Below are 15,118 nucleotides of genomic sequence, written 5' to 3' on the forward strand. Positions count from 1 at the left end.
GGCAAGTTTAGCTGGATTGGGACCTTGTTCCAAACTGTTGCACAATGCACAGCTGTTAACCACACGATGTTTAGTTTACCATGGGGTTTAGGTAATTTTCACTATAGCAACCCATTTTCAGGTGTTGAAAGTTTCCTAACGTATGCAAACACCTCACTGCTTTGCAATATCTGCCACTTAGAATGGCAGCCACTGATCCACAGTCAATAAGTGTGAATGGGTGTACTTGCCTTAGTGAAACTTGATGATAAAGGCACTCTTGTTCATTTGATCCAGCCATGAGCCCCTGAAAATTGTTCCTTGAAGCACATGAAAGCGATTAGAGGATCGTTCTACACCATGCATATTTCAGATACATACGCAGTGTTTGTTCTGAACTGTCTTTTCATCCTTCCCTTGTGTGTCTTCTCTGCTAAACTTTCCCAGTACAAACTGAATCACTTATGACCGAAAGCTGCCCCAACCTCTAATTTCCTATAACATTTCCTTTCTTCCCTTTGAACAGTTGCATTTCTCATTATGCAATGCAAGGATTCTGTGCTTTATCTGAAAAAGTTGTGTAATATGTCAGAGCAGTTTTGTAAATTGATTTCATTTTTTTTTTAAAAAAAGTCCCTTCAGAATTTAGTACTTTAGATTTCCTCTTATTCAAAAAACATTAAACGTAGACTGTAACAGTGAACCGGTTTTATTGAAAGCCCATTCAAAATGTAAACACATTAAAGTTGCAAGCCTAAACACACTGATATTAAAGGAAGTCTCATTGAAATCAATGGGGTTTACTCCTGTGCAGATATATAAAGGATTGCACAGCACATCTCAGGAAGATACATTAGCACAGTTATAAAAAGGCAGTTAAAGACTTGCCACTGTTTTATATGTATAGTGATTAAATACAGACTGTTGAAAAAGGCATTTTGTTTTGAAGACAGAATTCAAGATTGCATAGTTCTGGATGTACTCGACTCTTGATGTCCTGGCAGAAATGTTAATGTTTTCTTCCCTTATAGGAAATATATTTTTAAAATGCTAACAGCTAAACCAGCTGTTGCTGTTCATGACACAAATCACTCTTTTCACATTCAGATCAAACTGCCACTGCTTCGACCCACGGAACAAATAGAAGGATCCTAGAACCAAAAGGAGATTGTATTATTATAGCAGATTTATATTAAGGAGGGTTGGTGTCAAGACAGCAGAGGCAATGTTCCAAGACACTTTTGGGGACCATGACAGAAGAAAGGTGGGGTTTAAAATGCAAGAAAATAGAATTTTAAACTCCTTGCAAATTGCTCCTGTGGCTGTAACTGTGGACTCAGCTACATTAGTAAAGAAAAAGCACTTTATATGCGTTATAACACTGGGACACCAGATGGCGCTGTGGAGTCCCGGCTTTCACCAACGTGATTTCCCATAATAAAGTTTACAATGCATTTTCCTGAAACACTTTTCTGATGTGTCTAGATCCAGCCTTTGTTTGTCTTCAGAATTTCCCAGTGCTGGAGAAGGTTGATGGATTTAGCAAATCAAGTTTCCTCTCCACTGTGTGGTGATGTTTGCAATGCAATTATCCCATGAAGGTGTCTGAAAACATTCAAGGCTGATGGGCTTTGATGCCACCAAATTGTCAGAATCAGCAAACCTGGTATCATTAGTTTTTTACTGATGACGTGAATGTCACTACAGAGAAGCAGCCAGGTCTCTCTCTCCCTATGAAATCAACCAGCTCCATGATTCTATGCACAAACCCGTGTTAAGTTATGCAGAAAAGTCCCCTTACCATTGTGCTGAAAGGCAGCGTCAACCTTCTGGCCAATTGCAGGAAAATCTTCTCTTATTTTTCTTGGGTAGCCCTTGTCCATGGATTGATTGTTTTCATCATATCTGAAGAAGACAATTTGATAAAATGAGTTCGTTCACATCAGGCAGGGAACCTGACCAAGGTGAGTTCAGCACATCATCCTAAAAAATTTGAACAAAAGGCATATAGTATGTAAAGATATAGCGTTTTTATCAATTCTGTTTTGGCCGCTATTTCCCCCCCACTCCCCTTTCCTAAAATCCTTCTTAGCACAAGCACAGAAAACATGGTGAGGTCACTGATATATTCTGAACTACCCTCTATTAGGACTTTGGAGAACATTCCCTGTGATAGCCCAATGCAACATCTGTCCATGCTCTGTTGCAAAATACATTCCCCAGAGATCTTACCTCCAGTACTTGTTACCAACGAAGAAATAGGTTTTCCCAGTATTTTTATCCAAAGCAGCTGCATCAATTTTCTTAATATGTTGTGGGAAGCCCAAATGGTCAATGGTTTGGGGGTAGCCAGGCTGCATCTGTAATCCGCTAAAGACCCAGAAGTGATTATCTGTTCGAACAGGTGGAAAATGTCGTGTGAAAGAGTTTCTGGTTTCATTTAACAAAGCTCACATAGATGCCAATGGCCTCATTGCAAAACAGTGTAAATCAGTTCCAGAAGGTTTACATCTTCTAGAGAGCAAGGCTTATTCTATCTCTTTTTCCTGGGGATGTCGTATGCACGAGTTGGTCTGCTGAGGAAAAAGCAAAGTTCTCCTGAACATGGCCTGGAGAACATACATGGGAGATTTACAAGGGCCAGAATTCTTCTCCAGCTTGGATCAAAATCCAGCCTGTAGAGAGATTCCCAGCTCCCCCTTCCCAGCTTGCCAGATAGGTACTTCCTCTCCCAACCTCAGATGTTTTGTGCTGGGTCTGGGTCTTTATATATTGAGTGTTGGGCACACACTAGGGAGACCTCAGCCACTTGCCATCTCAATTTGCCAATGATGCATTAAAATGAGCATATGCAAAGCTCACAGTCCTTTTCTCACCTACCTAGCAAAGTCCCTGCTTGTCACCTCCCAAAAAAGAGCAGGAGACCTCAGGAGAACTCCCCCCCCCGAGTCCTACCAATCACATTGCTAATAAGATGGACAGAGGGGGCATAGGAGAATAAAACCTCCATCTCTTGCTTTTCTCCTTGATTAGCTAGTCCAGCTATTGTGAAAATAAGAGAGACTGGCCTAACTCTCTAGGTTTCAGGCAGAAAATGTTAGTTTCTGTTTGCCACTGAGCAGCTGCTTAGAGTCACAAGGCTCTGTTTACATTCCAGAGACAGTCCAGGCTATTGGAAGTCTCACGGGAGAAGGGAGACGGATGTGACGTTAGTGGTTTCCTGTTTCCTTTGCTCCTTTGTTCCTTTGTTCAGTTGCTCTCTGCTTTCATAGAGAGAGGATGTATATTTCTTTGCTGTCTGCGTAGTAAGAAATAAAGCATAGCGATGTAGCCATAAACCTCATCACTTCTGCTGCTTTGGAAACTCTGCTGAATGGGGGAACGTGCCTGAGGCCTTATCAAAGGCTCAGGTCGTTAATTCTTCGTCGGAGGGCGATTCTGAAGGACTCGACCAGAAGATGAGCTTTATCAGCTTGGCTGAGTGGAAATTATGACAGAAAATCCTTTCCCAACTCAACCTGGAGATGATGGAGGTTGAAGCTGGAATCTTCTGCACACTAAACAGATGCTTTGCTGCTTAGCTACAGTCCTTACCGCTACTCCAGAGTAGAATAGTTCTCCCAGTCAATGGCTGTATACCCCTCCCAAGTTCAAGGGCAGCATGTGCCCAATTGGGCATCACACGTAAGGAAAGGGATATTGCCCACATGCCCTGCACCCTGTTGGCGCAGATCTCCCATAGGCATCTGACTGGCCATTGTGGGAAACAGTGGCCAACACCTTGGAGGCTTCTGAGTACCAGTTGCAGAAACTATATTCTGGATTATGTATGTTTTAATAGATTATGTCTGAATAGGATGAGAGTGTTGGAGATACGTGCAAATGTGTATGTGAATCCGGTCTTGGGTGTTTGATTTTCGTTGTTGTGTATACTGTGTATATACGGACAATGACAATAAATTTATCTAATCTAATCTAATCTAATCTAATCTAATCTAATCTAATCTAATCTACTTTCAACAAGACAAATAAGGATAATTTCAGGGTGGCTTACCTTTAAAAAAGAGGAGCTGATCTTTCATATTTTCATAAGCAGCTTGGATGTTAGATGGTAAAGAAGGCCAAAAGGTAGAAATCGATTCAAAATCAACTTCTGAATGACTGGGATACACTCTCCAGAGGTGCCTGAAATGAATAGGATTATTTTGTGTTTGTCTTGTAAATAATAAATTAAAAAATAGTCCAGTAGCACCTTAGAGACCAGCCAAGTTTGTTCTAGGTATAAGCTTTCGTGTGCATGCTTATACCTAGAACAAACTTAGTTGGTCTTTAAGGTGCTACTGGACTATTTTTTAATTTTTTATTTCGACTGTGTCGGACCAACACTGCTACCTACCTGATTGTAAATAATAATAATAATAATAATAATAATAATAATAATAATAAAATAATTCTTAGTGAAGAGGACAACACAGATGTTTGGTGTTTCTGCAGCCCATCTGGCTGGCTCCTAGAGTGGTCTTTTAAGGATCCCGCTTAGCAATGGAGTGTTGCATTATTGCACCTTTTCCTGCAGTCCATTCTAGAATGTGTGCCAGCGCTTTGAATCTGGTCCTTTGAGGTTGAGTGGGGGACATGGAATTATCAACTATTTCAGCAAGTCCAGCTACCACAAGAAGCCTTTGAGACACCAAAAATGCATTCTGTGAATGCTAAGTAGCTATCAAGATTAGCTGTCAACTTCCTATCCCAAGTCCATGCTCTAGTGTCATCAAGGGCAAGGAGGGGGTCTAGTCCCCACTCAGCTCTTATGAATGAATGAATGAATGAATGAATGGATACAATTTATTCCTAAAGGGAAAGGTAAAGTACTTGGGGACATAGTTGCAGTGAGACTACCAGCTCATCCCTCATGGACAAGGTTCCTGCTGGGTTACATCTTCCAGGTGTGTGTGTGTCATTTATAAGTGCATTTTCTTCATACGCACATACTCCATTCAACATAATTACATGCATTTCTATAATGATGATTTTAATTAATTAGAAGAATCTCTACAGCTGTTCATCCATACACTTGTCTGCATATTCAGGCCGCGGGGCAAATGCAAACTTCAGTTTTTAAACTGATACTAAGGGTGTTTGTACTTACTTGCCCCGTAGGAAAATGATTTCTCTTCTCATCGTAGTGACGGCATCAAAAGTCATTTTTGGATCACAGGCCTTAGGGATTGATGGCTTCACTGGCTTTTTGGGTGGATTTCGCGATGGTCCTAAAAATAAGGAGCATTTCAACCTCTTGCCGACAATATTTACCTCTCCTCCCCTAAATTCAAGGTGATAGATGTGGTCCTCCTTCATTTTATCTGCACAACAATCTTGCGAAGTAGGTTATGCTGAGAGATTGTACCTGGCCTGAGGCTCTCCAGGGAGCTTCGTCATGGGGATTTGAACTTGGGCTTATCTTGTCACCTCTCAAGCAGGCAAATAAGTGCAGGAGGCTGGACAGTTGCAGCATCGTGACTAACAGAATTTGAGGTTTTGCACAAGGTGTTTCTATGGGATGAGGGTGGCGCTATGGGTTAAACCACAGAGCCTAGTACTTGCTGATCAGAAAGTCAGCGGTTCGAATCCCCGCAACGGGGTGAGCTCCCATTGCTCGGTCCCTGCTCCTGCCAACCTAGCAGTTCGAAAGCACCTCAAAGTGCAAGTAGATAAATAGGTACCACTCTGGCGGGAAGGTAAATGGTGCTTCCGTGCGCTGCTCTGGTTCGCCAGAAGTGGCTTAGTCATGCTGGCCACATGACCCAGAAGCTGTAGGCCGGCTCCCTTGGCCAATAAAGCAAGATAAGCACCGCAACCCCAGTCGCCCACGACTGGACCTAATGGTCAGGGGTCCCTTTACCTTTACCTTTATGTTTCTAGCTCACATGCTGGACCACCAGCAGCTCCTCCTCTCAGATGGATTGTGGCTATGCGCATACTTTATTTTTATATATATATAATTTTTTATTAGTTTTTTTAACATATCATTTTCAACCGCATTTAAACATACTTTTACATCTTATTCAAATTTTTGACTTCCATCAATCCTGTCTGAAAATTTTCCAATCTAATCTCTTAATATGCGTTTCTCATCTTCCCTATTACATTTCAAACTCGTAACCAATATCTCTATCTTTTTCTACTTTGTAACACTTCGTATATTTCTCCTTACAAAACTTCTTGTGGTCCTACGAGCGTAATTTGTTGATTACAGTTGCTCTTCAAATAATTCATAGGCTACGCACATACTTTAGAGCACATTTTCTAGCTCAAAGAATTCTGGGCTCTGTAGTTTATACCTCAGAGAGTTGTGATTCCCAGTAACCCTTAACAAACTGCCGCACCCAGAATTCTCTGAGGGAAAGAATGTGCTTCATAGAACCATAGAGAGGGAAGGGACCCCAAGGGCCCAACCCCCTGCGATGCAGAAATCTCAGCTAAAGCATCCATGACAGATGACCATCCAACCTCTGCTTAAAAACCTCCACGTAAGGAGAGTCTACAACCTTCCGACGGAGACTGTTCAAACTGTGCTTTAAAGTTACAGTGTGCATGTGGCCATGTGACTCAGCCTCACATGTTGGAATTTCACCATTTGCAGAGGCAGATTTAGGGCGTTTCTGCCACACTGGGCTCAGAGCCTAGGGGGTGCCACAGGACACCACAACCATGGCATAGTGAATTGAGAAGAATGGGAGGGTGGGGGCACTGGATTCTGGCCTTGCAGAGGGTGCCACTAAAATTTGAAAGATTGGAGTCTGCCCCTGACCATTTGGCTCAAACAGTGCTGCTACAGTGACCGCAGAAGCCATCCACCTTAACCCACAAGTTTTCTTCCAATAGTGGAAGCAGGCTGTGCAGAGCTTATATGAGGCCCAGGGTGGGAGTCTTGTTCTTGACATGAGAGCGTAAATCCGGCAGGCCCCTGGGAGGGTGCCCTGGATTGTTTAGCCCTCCAAGAGCTAAAGCAGGGACCCAGCGTGGTGTAGTGGTTAAGAGCGGTAGACCCGTAATCTGGTGAACTGGGTTCGCTTCCCTGCTCCTCCACATGCAGCTGCTGGGTGACCTTGGGCTAGTCACACTTCTCTGAAGTCTCTCAGCCTCATCACCTCACAGAGTGTTTGTTGTGGGGGAGGAAGGGAACGGAGAATGTTAGCCGCTTTGAGACTCCTTTGGGTAGTGATAAAGCGGGATATCAAATCCAAATTCTTCTTCTTCTTCCAAGACCTGGGCAAGTGTACCCATATGCCCTACCCTCTGTTTGTGTGTTTGTGTGTACACCAACACACAAGCACATACATACAAATACACACACACACAAACACAAACACACACAACTGTCCTTTTCAACTCACTGGAGAAAAAACATTTGTACACACAACTTAGGATTCTTGGTTATGTTTTGGACTTCTTCTCTTGTCTTACCATATATGGCCTGAATGCCATCAATATCATCTTGGGTGAGTGGGAAATCGATGGGCTCCATGAGTTTGTAATTGGGGAACATCAGTGCTCTTGGGTCACCAGAATGTGCAAGGCCGAGGGCGTGGCCAATCTCATGAGTAGCAACAAGCATCAGGTTGAATTCTAAATGATGAAACAAGTGTGCAAAGACAAGTTACATGTGCAGCCTGACGTGTGTTCTGCCTGAATTCCATGGGTCTTACTCTCAAGTAAGTGTGTCCGCGATTGGTTGGATGAAGATGGAAAATATAGCAAATATTTAAAATGTATTTATAATGCATACCATAATTTGCTATGGATTTGCATTTCAGTATAACCTTTAACAGGGACACGGGTGGCACTGTGGGTTAAACCACAGAGCCTAGGACATGCTGATCAGAAGGTCGGTGGTTCGAATCCCCGCGACGGGGTGAGCTCCCATTGCTCGGTCCCTGCTCCTGCCAACCTAGCAGTTCGAAAGCACCTCAAACTGCAAGTAGATAAATAGGTACTGCTCCGGCGGGAAGGGAAACGGCCTTTCCGTGCGCTGCTCTGGTTCGCCAGAAGCGGCTTAGTCATGCTGGCCACATGACCCGGAAGCTGTACGCCGGCTCCCTCAGCCAATAAAGTGAGATGAGCGCCACAACCCCAGAGTCGGTCACGACTGGATCTAATGGTCAGGGGTCCCTTTACCTTTACCTTTTATAACCTTTAACCTGAACTAAGGAGGGAATGAAAATTCTAAAGGTTCCTATTTGAAGGCTGTGCTTGGCTGCCCAACAAAATCTCCTTTTTTCTTATTTAAGTTTCACTTTATGTTTTCTCTCAAGGATTGAAGAAAGAGCCCTGTGGTACAGAGAGAGAGGCATGGAAGGCTACACTGGGCCTCTAGACCTGAGGTTCCCCACCTCACCCCAATCAACCCTACGTGGAGCCATCATTTCTGCAAGCACCCTTGTTCAACTTACGGACTAAGCTGGCAGTCCAATTTTCGTCGTCATCTAAGTGGACGTTTCCACGGAAGGGGTCACTGGGGGGGAATGCATGACCGAGGACTCCCAGAGGACCGTCAAAACGCCGAGGACAGTTGCCATGTGCTGATTGAAAGCATAGGGAGGAGTCATTATTCATGTACTGCCATAGCAATGGAAAGAGTTCAATGAATCTCATATACTACCTCCAGTTACAAACACAATATAGAAGTCTGCTGTCTCTTCGTAAACCCTGCTGAAAGTCAGAGGAGTCACTGTACTCCAAATTTCAAACGCCTTTTGGATAGATGTGTCCACCTCAGCTTGTTTCATATCAGGGGTGTAATTCACAATCCTAAAGGAGTAAAATGCAAGAAATGGTTTCACCCTCATCTTTATCGTTTATGTCACAATCCACTATGAGCTTTTAAGAACTGAAGATTTTATTTAAGTTCAGAGATGGGCTGGAGAAGTTGCCAAGCAGCTTTTGATTTCTGCCAGATTTCACTTTTGATCAGTTCCAGAATATGGGCCCAATTCACATGACTTGATGTTGTTGTTGTTGAATCAAATGTGATGAATTTAAGCTGGTCTCCATCACACACACCCCGACATTTTGTTGCAATTAACTGGTTTTGTACATGTTCCAGCTTTCTGTTGACTACGTCCTGATACAGCCAGCAGGATTAACTGTCTGTTCCTATGCATTTTTAATCAGATGAAAGTCCACATACACAAGTAAATGTGTTTAATTATTGCAGTCTTACTAATCAATCTTATGCATTTTTTTTAAAAAAAGGTAAAGGACCCCTGACAGTTAAGTCGAGTTGCGAACGACTCTGGGGTTGCGGCGCTCATCTTGCATTACTGGCCGAGGGAGCCGACGTTTGTCCGCAGACAGTATTTCTGGGTCATGTAGCCAGCATGACTAAGCCGCTACTGGCAAAACCAGAGCAGCGCATGGAAACGCCATTTACCTTCCCACCGGAGTGATACCTAATTATCTACTTGCACTTTGACATGCTTTTGAACTGCTAGGTTGGCAGGAGTTGGGTCCGAGCAATGGGTGGGATTCGAACCGCTGACCTTCCAATCAGCAAGCCCTAGGCTACCCAAGCAGTTGTGTGCTTAGGATTTTAGCTTTGTAGCAGGGCTGGCCCACCAGGAGGCAAAGTCAGGCGACCACAGGGCAGCAGATATCAATATAGATCTTCATTCCATCATTGTTGCCAATGTAGATCTCCACTCACCCCTTCTTCCCTGGTGGGGAGGAAGGGGAGCCCTTTTATAGTTTGTCTCAGATGCCAATATGTCTTGGGCCAGCCCTGCTTCGTAAACACACTTACTGGAGCGTAAAACTCATCGAATTCAGCAGAAGTTACTTCTAAGAAAACATGCATAGGAACAGATAGTTAATTAATTTACGTAGGTGTATTCACAAGACCAGGTTAGCATGTCAAAATCCACTGAAACCGAGCCCTTCTCCTGGGTTGATTCCACTATGGAAGCAATAGTCATGGAAAGCAAGTCTAAGAAGAAGAAGAAGAAGAAGAGTTTGGATTTGATATCCCACCTTTCACTCCCCTTCAGGAGTCTCAAAGCGGCTAACATTCTCCTCCCCCCCCCACAACAAACACTCTGTGAGGTGAGTGGGGCTGAGAGACTTCAAAGAAGTGTGACTGGCCCAAGGTCACCCAGCAGCTGCATGTGGAGGAGCGGAGACACGAACCCGGTTCCCCAGATTACGAGACTACCGCTCTTAACCACTACACCATTCCAAAGCAGTTTAAGTAGGGCACTGAAGGGCATCTTAAATACACAGGCTGGGTAAGGGCTGTGGCTCAGTGGTTGAGCATTTGCCTTGCATACAAAATTCACAGGTTCAATCCCCAACATCTCCATATAGAACTGTAGATACAGCATTCTTATAACGTTTAATGCAGTTTCCCTTTGCTGGTGGCTTGCTGCTCTGAAACACCCTCTGGTGTCCCATTTTAATAACACATTTTTAACGTTCTAAACCACAAGTGTAGATGCGGCCCTGGAAACCAGGAAAGCCACTGCCAGCCAGTGTGGATGATTTTGAACTAGATGGGTTGGTGGTCTGACTCAGTATAAGTCAACTCCCCATGTTCCTTTGGCTATTGTTCTTTACTCTGGACTCAACTACATTCATAAAGATAAAGCACAGCACCAGATGGCACTGTGGAGTCCCGTCTTTCGCCAATGGGATTACCCTGTATGAAGTTTACAACGTGTTTAACTGAATCATGTTTTTTTGAAGTGTCTGGATCAGCCACCCCCAAACTCGGCCCTCCGGATATTTTGGGACTACAATTCCCATCATCCCTGACCACTGGTCCTGTTAGCTAGGGATGATGGGAGTTGTAGTCCCAAGACAGCTGGAGGGCCAAGTTTGGGGATTCCTGGTCTTGATCCACCCTAGGTGTGCATGTTACCATTTGGAATAAGGAATCTCCCACGCCTCCCGTGATTCATCCCAACTGCCACCCAACATTGTTTGTTACCTGTATGTAAGCTTGGTTTTCTCCCACCCAGGAAGGGCCAGGACGTACTGTCCAATATCAGGTACGCCACATCTGGGTTGCTCCATCACTTTCATGGTGTCAGTGTCTATCATTCCAGTTACGTTCAGTCCAAAAAATTCTTGCATTTGTTGGATTTTCTCCACAAAGGAAGATTTATTGCTTTTCCAGCCTCGTTGTTGTGGTTCATTTTCCTGCTCATAAAACTGATTTAGATATTCCTGATAAAAAGAGATAATAGTAAATTTGCTACAGGATTGGGAAGGGGCCTTCTAAAAACAACCACCACCACCTGTTGTGATTTCTGCATTAGAATATGAAGAGTTTTGCATTTTCCAAGGAAAAAATAACAATTTCTTAGGAATATTAAATAAATAAATAAATCCTCTCTAGCTATTATTTGATCACCTCTGCTGATTTTACATCATCATCATCATCATCATTATTATTATTATTAACCATGAGTGTCTATAATTTATTTAACTGGAAAAAATTTCTGTACTGCTAATGTTAAGAAAAAAATACAGCATAAAATCAACAATAACCGCATGGTTGTTTAGGATACATTTATTATTTATAAACATATTTATACATTTTATTTCATTTATTTTTTTAAAAAAATCAAAGTGGTTTACAGGAACGGTACATAAAATTCTACAATAAAAATCATGTAAAAAAGTTTGGTTTTTGGTCTATTATACCAGCCTTGCAAATGGGTACAAAAATGGGTTATAGCCTAAACGGTTGGGAGTCTGTCTTTCCATGATCACAAAGGGTGGGTGACAGAAGCCACCAGCAAGGTGGTTAATGGCTCACATCAGTCATTTATTCAGTCAATCAATCACCTGCCTGGTCACTATAGGTGACTAGGAATTATTTGCAGGTGAGTGAGCAAGATTGCCAAAAAGGGGGACTTTATTATACAGTAATTATTTCATTTTTAACCTTTTCTATCTCCAAAGTCTCAAGGTAGGCAATAATACCAGAAAGGGTCCCGCAAGAATAATCCCCCCAGTTGTATTTTATTTAGGCATTCCTCCCCCCCCCAATCATTTAATCTAGGTGCAACATTGAGAAAATCTGAAAGACTTGAATCTAGCCCTCATCGTCCCCGAACAAAAAGCACAAAGAAAAAGAAGGGAAAGAATGAGGAAAGGAGAGAGGGTGAAAATAATGGCTCTGCTTAGAAGTGGTTGTAGTATAGATGATCATCTAGCGCAAAAGAAGGATGGAGATTACAGTGGACTGATCATCGGCTGGATAGCTCAGTCAGTAGAGCATGGGACTCTTAATTTCAGCGTTGCGGGTTTGAACCCCACATCGAGCAAAAAATTCCTTCATTGCAGGAGGTTGGATTAGTTGATCCTTGTGGTCCCTTCCAACTTAATGATTCTATGATCTACCGAGATCACGAGGCTCAGTTGACATTTGTTGGTTTTTTCCATTTTTTAAAATTAATTTTCCAAATTTATAACAGATAGAAAAAAGAAAATAAAACAAACCAACAAACCAACGAACATTTAACCCGATAATTCCACTTTTGTTAACATTGTTAGGTGACTTCCTCGAACCCCCCGTCTGAGTTTTCATATAAATCATTGTAACAGTTTTCCCAAACTATTTCCCCATAAAATTTACTCGGTCAATTAACACCTTACTTTCTTTTCATTTTTAACTTTAACACAATATTTGACACATCACATTTTCAAACCCTAGGCCTACTTGGTGCTTGCAAGTAATTCTAATTATATTATCTTAAGATATTTAGCTAAAGAGGCTCAGGTGAATTTGAACCAGCCCACACATCACCTTTCAGCACTTAGGCGCAAGTAAAGAAAGTCCTTCAATAATTTCTTCAAATCAACATCAACAGATTACAATGCTGAGCACTTTCAGGGACTCACAGTGCTTCCAGTACAATCTCTTACAACAACTCTGCAACAAATTAATCCAGTATAATTGTCATATTGCAGATGTAGGGAGTGAGATTGGGTGATAGTGGCTTGCTGCAGATCATCTTCATCACAAAGGTGAGGTTTGAAGCAGCGACCTCCTTATTCGCAGCTCCGTTTCTTAGACACCACGCTACCTCAGAAGAACTGCCGTTCCTGATCGGCCACGCAAGTCTTAGCCCCTTCCCCCAAAGACCTGCCAGAAGTATCCTTAGGCTCAAGCCTTGCCGCTGCAGGAAGGGCCCTGGAATTAGAATCAGAAAGGCATGCACTAGCAATGACCTTAGAGTTTCTCAGGGGCTGATCACGTTTGTTACCTGTGCAAGCTGTCTTTTTTGTTCTTCACTTTGCTTCCCTGAAAAAATGGGCAATCCGTACGAAAACGTGACCGACAGTAGGACAAGCAAGAGACTCGTCATCTTAAAGCTGGGTGGTCTTGCTTTGTGAGACAGGTCGGTGGCATATTCTGCTCCTGCAGTAATTCTGACTTTCAGGCTCCTTTCTGCTTTAGGTTTCATAAAGCCAGCTGTGGACTGACTCACAGTTTATCTTGCTCTGATTAGCAACAGAAAACATAAGGCTCACTAGAGGGTGTCACAATGCAAGTAAACTCAAAAAGCCTGATTTTGTAACCCTTTGTTGCAGCTAATAAATGATATTCTGCAAACTCCCCCACCCCCCAAAAACCCCCAACACACACACACACACACACACACACACAACAACCGACTTGCTGATAAGCTTCTTTAGCAGCCTGACACCATATTGACAAGCATATTTGCAATGAAAGAACTGTGTCCAACTTTTGTGACACTTGCTAACAAGAAGGTATGCTTGGGATGAAGATGTAAAACAGGAAATGTTTTTGCAACTCTAGAGTGGCTGTTTTAACCCATAAGCAATCTAAGCACACTTTGTCCTCCTCCTGTTCCTACGTCATCATCGTGAAATGCCCCCCCCAAATGTCACAATTAAAACAAGTACAATTTAAATCAAAGTCATAAAATAAAACCACAAAACGACCAAGGAAGTAAGCCTCTTTGTCTTGAAGCTGAGACTAGACGTTGCCATAAATGCAAATGTCTCCCCCCCCCACCTTAAAGATCTACTTTGAGTACAGATCTCATGATTGATACAAAGGTCAGACAATCAGCATTGCATACAGACTCACTGTGAGAATGTTAAGTGGTTTCATGATTGACAGATTGGCAGGCCGATCAGCGCTCTGCACAAATGTCTTCTGAAGCAAGTCAGGAAAAAACAGGTTTCTGGTGAAGCTGATATGGGAAAGAAGATAGTATATGTGTCTAAAATAAGGTGAATTTCTGCTGCAGACTCACTACTGAAACAATGTACTCTCTCACACATGCAAATGAAAACCTGCAGCTTGTATTCAAGGCCAGCCAATGGAAGGGCATACAAAATAGCATAGCACCCAAGAATGAGTCTTCATCCCAGCTTTTCCTCACCCATTGCTTGTTCCTGTGCCCTACCATGTATCCTGTTCACCAGAGGTGGTCAACCTGGGGCCCCAGTTCAGCTTAATTTCCTATAGGTGGCAAGGAAAGGGAAAACAGTTGGAAGGGACTGGTAGAAGAGAGAGAGAGAGAGAGAGAGAGAGAGAGAGAGAGAAGGCGTGCGCCATATCCACTGTCAGCATGTGTCTGGAGGCAGTTGGAGGATGGATGGACAGATTGAGGTTGAATCCTGACAAGACAGAAGTACTGTTTTTGGGGGACAGGAGGTGGGCAGGTGTGGAGGACTCCCTGGTCCTGAATGGGGTAACTGTGCCCCTGAAGGACTAGGTGTGCAGTCTGGGAGTCTTTTTGGACTCACAGCTGTCCATGGAGGCACAGGTCAATTCTGTGTCCAGGGCAGCTGTTTACCAGCTCCATCTGGTACGTAGGCTGAGACCCTATCTGCCTGCGGACTGTCTCGCCAGAGTGGTGCATGCTCTGGTTATCTCCCGCTTGGACTACTGCAATGCGCTCTCCGTGGGGCTACCTTTGAAGGTGACCCGGAAACTGCAACTAATCCAGAATGCGGCAGCTAGACTGGTGACTGGGAGCAGCCGCCGAGACCATATAACACCGGTCTTGAAAGACCTACACTGGCTCCCAGTACGTTTCCGAGCACAATTCAAAGTGTTGGTGCTGACCTTTAAACAGCCTCAGTCCAGTATACC

The 15,118-nt window shown here is 43.3% G+C and overlaps 1 protein-coding gene across 1 annotated transcript in view; it reads right to left on the minus strand.

Annotated features, from left to right (window-relative positions):
• Positions 1-670: 670 nt before the first annotated feature.
• The window catches only part of LOC309340658 (uncharacterized protein), a 36,375-nt gene continuing 21,927 nt past the window's right edge, over positions 671-15,118 (minus strand). The window contains exons 12-21 of the mRNA XM_081859542.1: positions 13,251-13,480; positions 10,964-11,202; positions 8,642-8,790; positions 8,433-8,561; positions 7,447-7,608; positions 5,129-5,249; positions 4,034-4,164; positions 2,212-2,371; positions 1,781-1,884; positions 671-1,130 (exon numbers count right to left, since the gene is read on the minus strand). Of these exons, the coding sequence (XP_081715668.1) occupies positions 1,030-1,130; positions 1,781-1,884; positions 2,212-2,371; positions 4,034-4,164; positions 5,129-5,249; positions 7,447-7,608; positions 8,433-8,561; positions 8,642-8,790; positions 10,964-11,202; positions 13,251-13,480 (1,526 nt within the window). The 3' untranslated portion in view covers positions 671-1,029. The remainder of the gene's footprint in view (positions 1,131-1,780; positions 1,885-2,211; positions 2,372-4,033; positions 4,165-5,128; positions 5,250-7,446; positions 7,609-8,432; positions 8,562-8,641; positions 8,791-10,963; positions 11,203-13,250; positions 13,481-15,118) is intronic.

Source organism: Podarcis erhardii (assembly GCF_964252035.2).
Source record: "Podarcis erhardii genome assembly, chromosome: 4".
Taxonomy (NCBI): domain Eukaryota; kingdom Metazoa; phylum Chordata; class Lepidosauria; order Squamata; family Lacertidae; genus Podarcis; species Podarcis erhardii.